Source organism: Bactrocera neohumeralis, unplaced genomic scaffold (genome assembly GCF_024586455.1).
Source record: "Bactrocera neohumeralis isolate Rockhampton unplaced genomic scaffold, APGP_CSIRO_Bneo_wtdbg2-racon-allhic-juicebox.fasta_v2 cluster09, whole genome shotgun sequence".
In the NCBI taxonomy this organism is placed as follows: Eukaryota; Metazoa; Arthropoda; class Insecta; order Diptera; family Tephritidae; genus Bactrocera; species Bactrocera neohumeralis.
The window spans coordinates 1,120,430-1,128,617 of record NW_026089622.1 but is presented as its reverse complement, the minus strand read 5'-3'; the positions used below and the strand labels follow the sequence as shown (position 1 = coordinate 1,128,617).

Below are 8,188 nucleotides of genomic sequence, written 5' to 3'. Positions count from 1 at the left end.
ACGCAGAAGTTCTTTGATAATAGAAATTGACGCGGGATTTAAAGATAAAGACGAAGCCCAAAATCCCTATTCCACGCGGACGAAGTCGCGGCACAGCTAGTATACTTATATATATATATATATTTTTTATACATATCTAAAGGTGGCTTTCTGTAAGGCTCGAAGAACCATGAATAAGTTTGTACTCAATATATTGGAAAGCACTGTGTTAATTAGAACAAAAGTATCTGTTTTATGCTGAATACACTTGAGTTTTTTTTAATAAATTTCATTTGAATAAGCATTTTATATTTCATAAATTTATTTAATATGAGGCCGCGACACTCAAATTCCGGGGGTGATTTGTCGGTGCTGGCGATCAAGTTGACGTGGATCGTGGTTGACTTGTGTGATTAAGGGAGAGTAGCGTGAGGTGACGCAGCGACGCAGCGTATAAGCGAAAGTACTTGTATAAAAAAGAACGAATGTAGATAGTGAATGTTGGTAGCGAATGTAAGCACGGATGCGTGTAACGATGTACTTATAACGTAAGAATCTGCCATCCCGTTGTCCATCCTTTTTGTTGAGTGGGTTGTACAGGCATGGTGAGTTGAGTTGGTGTTGAGTTATGGTATCATCGGCCAGTTTTTCCCAGGTAGAGTGGGAGGAGGCTTAACTCATTTAAACACTATGTTAGTGTTTTCTTCTGACTCTTTCCTTTGTAACATCTTGAAGTTAGTTTTTTATCCATTTCAATTGGGATACATCAAGTTTTTCAATAATTAAGTAAGTACTTTTCAGTATATCGATTTCTAATTCTTCACCATTTTCTAAAAGCTTGTTCAAATCTTTCTCCAGACTCTTCGTCATTTTCATCACACTCTTCGTCAGAAGATTTGGCCCAGTCCAACCCGTTTCGTGCTTTACTCATTTTAATATACATATGTATGTATGTATGACCTAAACGCCCAAAGTTGCTTATAAGCAGCTTGCAGAAACTAAAAAATCTAGCGGCACAATAAAAAAAATTGTTTCTAAATTTTCCACTTGTATTCAAAGTTTGTTCGTAAAACTGTGTAATTATTTTTTTCTAATTTATCTTTTAATTATTTTAATTATTTTTTTTATAATCTGCTTCAAAGCTTTCACACGACCGACACGCTCAGTTTCGCTTCGAATAATGAGTCATAACATGATTGATCATGACACAACCGTTGTGTTCTTCTTATTTTGTTATTCCCCGAATTCAAATTAATCAATAAGATGTGTATTTTAGGAGGTTTTTGTGTATTTGATTTTTTAAATGATGTCAAACCTAGAAGTTCCTGATAAGCAACTTTGGGGTTGAAAGGGTTAAAGTGGAAGTACGAGTGCATATTTGACTTCATAATCTGCAACATACTCGTGAAAACCCTAGGATCGAACCATACACCATGTCATGAAAGTATTGGGAATTCTTCATTTCCCCTTCTTATCTACCGCTTATATAGAAAACAGGTACATTTTTTTCCTAGGTTGGTACAACTGTCCTTAATTATGATGCCAAAAATTAGCACGATCTGTCAACCAGTGTGTTTACAGCAGCTGTTTATGTCAGTCGACCTTAGTAGTGTTTGTCGAATTTTACAATATTCATCAACGTATTTGTGTTAAATTTTGACCAAATACTCAACAAATATCATTGTATTCACCTGATATGGCCCCCTGTGACTTTTTCTTATTCTCCTCACAGAAATCCACTTCTGAAGCCCATGCCGGAAAGTGCCTATAAGAAATGTTTTGACGACTGGAAGAAGCGTTGGCACATGTGCATCGCTTCAAATGGTTGTTATTTTGAAGGCGATAAAATAAGTGTGGATGATGATTGAAAAATTTTCGCTTTATTTATAAATTCCCGATACTTTCTTGACAGGGGTATGTACTGTAATACTTACTTACTCTTAAAAAACTAGGCAATAGCATTATACAATAGCGTCTTAGACCAAGGCCCACTCCCTCAAACAAATCTAATACCTCAATCACACAATTAGTACAAATTTCCAAATACTCTGCAAGGCAAAAATATTTAGTTCTGCAGTGTGCCAAACAAAAGAAAAAAGAAACCTAACTTAACAGTCGAAAGGATTAGAGAAAAGGAATATTGGGGACAAAATGTATACTTTATATTCAGCTTACTCACTGGACAAAACAACACAAACTTACTAATTTGGAGAATTAAGCTTCTGTTCGACATTTCGAAACCACAACGTGCAGTAAAAACGTTAACAACGCCTTTAAATAGGCTACGCCTTAAGAACACATTGTTATCTGCTGAAAAGAACACAATAACGAAGCTACATACTAGAAGAATGAATGTTGTAATCATACAAACATCAGTCAGTTACATATTCGACGAATGCACTGATATACATCATAAAACGTTAAACTAATTATCTTCATAATTATTTATATCAGCAAATCGAAATAATAATAATTAGTAATAAGATTACATTCTAAGCCAAAACATAGACCAGTGTATACATACTATATATGAAGGTATTTCTCATTCGCGTAGTTGATGGAAATATGCATTTATTATAAAAATTAATATGGCAAAGTGTAGTTTTTTGACATACATGTATGCATTATAGATGAAACAGTGTTTATATTATTCCATCACTCGAAATCTTAATCCTCACTAGATTCAACAATTCTACAAATGATAGGTATATCCTGAACTTTTGTTGGATTTCCCAAATATCTTGTTAAGTTGCTTGATATTATACTGTTTTTGAACTTCTGCCATGTGCGAGTAGTTAAAAAGTCTTTGAAGAGTTGTTCTCTTGATGGGATTGTGGAATCTAGGTAGAACCGCCTACGTTGCCATATGTTTCCTGGATTTTGATCCCTTTCTATGAGCCAATATCTTGGTAGCATAAGACATTGGACGGTAGTTCTGGCCATTATAACTCTATGTTCCAGTTTCTCGCCTAAACTGAAAATACCTCCGAAAGTTATTGACCCAACGTCAATAAAATGATTTTCAATTTTGGTATTAGATTCCTGAAATTAAAATTAGTATAGTTATATCGGGTGATTTTTTAAGAGCTTGATAACTTTTTTTAAAAAAAAAACGCATAAAATTTGCAAAATCTCATCGGTTCTTTATTTGAAACGTTAGATTGGTTCATGACATTTACTTTTTGAAGATAATTTCATTTAAATGTTGACCGCGGCTGCGTCTTAGGTGGTCCATTCGGAAAGTCCAATTTTGGGCAACTTTTTCGAGCATTTCGGCCGGAATAGCCCGAATTTCTTCGGAAATGTTGTCTTCCAAAGCTGGAATAGTTGCTGGCTTATTTCTGTAGACTTTAGACTTGACGTAGCCCCACAAAAAATAGTCTAAAGGCGTTAAATCGCATGATCTTGGTGGCCAACTTACGGGTCCATTTCTTGAGATGAATTGTTCTCCGAAGTTTTCCCTCAAAATGGCCATAGAATCGCGAGCTGTGTGGCATTTAGCGCCATCTTGTTGAAACCACATGTCAACCAAGTTCAGTTCTTCCATTTTTGGCAACAAAAAGTTTGTTAGCATCGAACGATAGCGATCGCCATTCACCGTAACGTTGCGTCCAACAGCATCTTTGAAAAAATACGGTCCAATGATTCCACCAGCGTACAAACCACACCAAACAGTGCATTTTTCGGGATGCATGGGCAGTTGGCCACCAAGATCATGCGATTTAACGCCTTTAGACTATTTTTTGTGGGGCTACGTCAAGTCTAAAGTCTACAGAAATAAGCCAGCAACTATTCCAGCTTTGGAAGACAACATTTCCGAAGAAATTCGGGCTATTCCGGCCGAAATGCTCGAAAAAGTTGCCCAAAATTGGACTTTCCGAATGGACCACCTAAGACGCAGCCGCGGTCAACATTTAAATGAAATTATCTTCAAAAAGTAAATGTCATGAACCAATCTAACGTTTCAAATAAAGAACCGATGAGATTTTGCAAATTTTATGCGTTTTTTTTTTAAAAAAAGTTATCAAGCTCTTAAAAAATCACCCAATATTTATTTCTAAAGAAAGCTTGGGACTATCTATAAATTATAATCTTATTATCAACAACTAAATGAAAAAAACTCTACGTATTACAATTTCAATACTTAAATTATAGCTATTGGGAAAACATTTATATATGTATTACTTTCTTTGTACTGGACATTTCATCAGGTTCAGCATTAGAATTAACATTATTGAAATAATTGCTGTTTCCACTATTTCTACTAAATTTATTGCCTTGTGATATATTTTCTTTGCTGTTTATATTTGATATTCTTTGCTTATCCATGCCTGTTTTGCTTTCCGCTGAAAACAAATGTTCCTGCAGAGTTTCGACACTTTGCCCTTGCGTATAAAAAAAATCGCTGAACTCAGAGAGGTATTCTGCATCTTCTGACTCGTTTAGATACTCCTTGGAAAAGCGACTATCTTTTCCAGATGTAATTTCCTCTTCGCTTGTTCCCTTTAGGCCACATGACACTTCTATACTTTTAATGTCCATTTTCTGAAACTAAAATTAAAACAAATAAGTTGACAATTGAAGCATGTTCGCGAATAACGTTGTAAGCGACAATTTTTTCAAAACCGGTTTTTTTGCAGATTACTGTTATAATGGCTCTCTTTTATCAATCCAAATCAAAATTAGGCATATTATTGCACTTGTTCGTATTCAAATCGCATTTTAATACAAGCACTCAGTGGAATAACGTTTCAAGTGACTTATTTTATTGTGTGTACAATGGCAAAAAGTGAGTGTTCTCGTGTGCTTGATAAGTGTGTTAGAGGCTCAAAAAGGAAAACAAATTTAGAAAATTGGAAAGATTTCAATAATAAAAAGCTGAGAAATAGTGGGCAGTCTTATATTAATAGAAAAAAACAAGTTATACCAGCAAAAAATGTCCCAAAGCAGGTATAGTGGAAAAACGTTTTAAGTACATAATTTTTATTTCATATACATTTTGAACTATTTTGTAATAGGTTTTTGATTGCCATTGTAATTTCCATTGTGCAAAACTTGATAATGAACAAATGAAGAACCTTTTTGATAACTTTTATAGCAAAAATTATAACGAGCAATGTTTATTTCTATCCTCACTTCTTGAATTGAGCGAGCCTAAAAGAAGAAGAGTTGAAGAGGGGAGTTCTATACGAAATACAACAGTTTTTTATTTTTTGGTGCTTTCAAACGGAAAAAGAGAGAGAGTGTGCAAAAAAATGTTTTGTCACACATTTCAGGTAAATATTTTCTTGTTGTTGTTTTTCGTTGATTTTTTCTTTACTTTTTATTTTAAAATATGAAGATAACGCAGCGCAGAGTTCAAATTTTGGTTGAAAAAGTAAAATATGGGAAAAACATTGATGGTCAGCGAGGAAAACATGAAAATCGTCCCCACAAAATCATAGAACAGGAAAAGCTGAGCGTTGGTGAACACATAGTAAGCTTTCCCAGCCAAGAAAGTCACTATGGTCGTTCAACATCTCGAAAAAATTGTCTTAACCCCAATTTAAATATTAAAACAATGTACGAGTTATACAAAGTTAAATATCCGGATACCCAAATTTCGTACAACACATATAAGCACATTTTTCATACAGAACACAAACTACGATTTGGTTTCCCAAGAAGTGATACTTGCAAGGTTTGTGACAAGTATTTTATTGATATGATTGCCGCTGAAAATACGGAACGATTTGAAAATATTCAAAAATTGGCGACAGCTCATCACGAGCAAGCAGATAAAGCATATGCGCAACTTCGAGATGATTCCAACGCTGGCAAAAATTCACAAAATACCGTAGTCATATGTGTCGATATGCAGCAAGTGATTTTCACACCGAATCTCACACATTCTGATGTATTTTTTCAGCGACAGTATTCCAATTATAATTTTGATGTCCATAATATCTCAGAAAATACGGTCGATATGTACACATGGCACGAAACGATTGCTAAAAGAATAGCTGCTGAAATAGCTTCATGTATTTGGAAACACATTACATCAAAATTCAGTATTCTGGAAACTGATCAAATTAGAAAATTGATTATATGGTCCGATAGATGCGTTGGACAAAATAACAACTGGACTATGATTGCTTTCTGACACAGCCTTCTGACCAAATACTTTTCTGAAGTGAATCAAAAATTTCTTACTTCAGGGCACAGCTTTCTGCCATGCGACCGGGATTTTGCACTTATCGAAAAAAAGAAAAAAACAGCTCAACTTTATACACCAGCAGATGTGTGTCATATGATTCATTTTGCAAGGCCTTCGAATCCATTCCAGATTCATCAAATGGCTCTATATGAATTTAAAAACTTCGAGATGCTAGTCAAAAATTTATATAGAAATCCTTTGTGCAAAATAACTACTGCAAAGTGGATACAAATTTCTAGAGACGATCCAAACACACTTAGAATACGTAAGCAGCATAATATAGCAGAAACATGGACTTCTTATAATTTGCGTTCAAAAAAAACCAGAAATTATGCGAATTATACTTTACCAATGCTCAGGAATGATCCAATAAAAGTAAGTGATGAAAAGAAGAAGTACCTTCTGGCAATAGCGTCGTATTTACGAGAAAACTATGCACAGTTTTATAAACAGTTGCCATGAAAGATAAACCAATACATATATTGATACTCTATACTATTTACTACATATCCGTTGTGAATTACATTATGCGGAAATATCGTTTAAATTTATTTGAAATAAAAGATTTTTCGTTTTGTTTATAACCTTCTTTGTCTGTTTGTATTACTGAAATACAATTTTTTTGGTTTTGAAACCTTTACTTTCCAAATACGTTGACGGAAAAACGTTTCAAACGCCCACAAAATGGCGGAAACCGAAAACCTATAAAGTATCATAACTAAGCCATAAATAAAGATATTAAAGTGAAATTTGGCACAAGGGATCGCATTAGGGAGGACGTAATTTTTTTGGAAAAGTGGGCGTGGCCCCGCCCCCTACTAAGTTTTTTGTACGTATCTCGGAAACTACTATAGCTATGTCAACCAAACTCTACAGAGTTCTTTTTCTTCAGGCATTTCCATATACAGTTCAAAAATGGAAGAAATCGGATAATAACCACGCCCACCTCCCATACAAAGGTTATGTTGAAAATCACTAAAAGTGCGTTAACGGATTAACAAAAAACGTCAGAAACACTAAATTTTGCGGAAGAAATTGCAGAAGAAAGCTGCACCCAGGCTTTTTTTAAAAATTGAAAATGGGCGTGGCCTCGCCCACTTATGGACCAAAAACCATATCTCAGGAACTACTAGACCGATTTCAATGAAATTCGGTATATAGTATTTTCTTAACACCCTGATGACATGTACGAAATATAGGTGAAATCGGTTCGCAACCACGCCTTCTTCCAATATAACGCTATTTTGAATTCCATCTGATGCCTTCTCTGTATAAAATAATGTTTTTTTTGCTGGCAACTCTAGCTGATAAAGGACTGTGTAATTGTGCGTGCTAAGAAAAATTAAATAATTTTGGTGTAAAAAGGCAAAAAATTACAAAATCTAATCATCAATCCAAAGCGCGGTACTCAGGTGTATTCAAGTGTATTGGAGTGCAGAGGCAGCAACTTGTAGCCACTGACTATTTTGGTTTAGAAGGTTTGTTACTTCGCCGATATCACTTCAAGTTGGACACAGAGGAGAACCATCAGCTGTTTTGGAGACTTTTTTGGCGCCACGAAAAATTGTTTATATTACATTAGCCTAAAAGTATACAAAAATTTTTGATTGGTGTAACAATGGCGTCGAGTAAACATGTCTGTATAACTTGCTCCAAGATTATAAGGGGAAACTCAGGAAGTATAAGCTGCAATAGTTGTAAGAATTGGTTCCACAAAAAGCGCAGCGACTTGAGTGACGAGGGTTTCAAAAAAATTGCTGCTGCGTTTCGGAAAACTTGTCGTAATGACTGGCGGTGCTCTGGCTGTCACTCAGAGGTCAGTATTATCGAGGCAATCAATGACAGTGATGATGACGACAATGACTTGCCGTTATCAACAAGCAAATCGGAGTTGGAGAATATGTTCGAGAAATACTTAACACCGTTCAAGAAAACAATTGAAAATATTCAGACCAGCGTTGCAGGGATCCGGCAGGACTTGAACAAATTGGCAGAGAACAACAGGGCAATCTC

General features: G+C 35.1%; 1 protein-coding gene across 1 annotated transcript; it reads right to left on the bottom strand.

Moving 5' to 3' along the window:
* Nucleotides 1-2,408: 2,408 nt before the first annotated feature.
* Nucleotides 2,409-4,552, bottom strand: LOC126763931 (uncharacterized). Its single transcript, XM_050481703.1, has 2 exons — nucleotides 4,165-4,552; nucleotides 2,409-3,021 (listed from the first exon to the last, which is right to left on the bottom strand). The coding sequence occupies exons 1-2, from the start codon at nucleotides 4,519-4,521 to the stop codon at nucleotides 2,647-2,649; spliced, it is 732 nt and encodes a 243-aa protein (XP_050337660.1). The 5' UTR covers nucleotides 4,522-4,552; the 3' UTR covers nucleotides 2,409-2,646.
* Between the last annotated feature and the right edge of the window lie 3,636 nt (nucleotides 4,553-8,188).

Excerpts from the sequence above, each read along its gene's own strand:
- LOC126763931 (XM_050481703.1), bottom strand. The coding sequence starts at position 4,521 with ATGGACATTAAAAGTATAGAAGTGTCATGTGGCCTAAAGGGAACAAGC. Across the intron at positions 3,022-4,164 it reads AAATGTCCAGTACAAAGAAA|GAATCTAATACCAAAATTGA; the intron begins GTAATACATATA and ends TTTTAATTTCAG.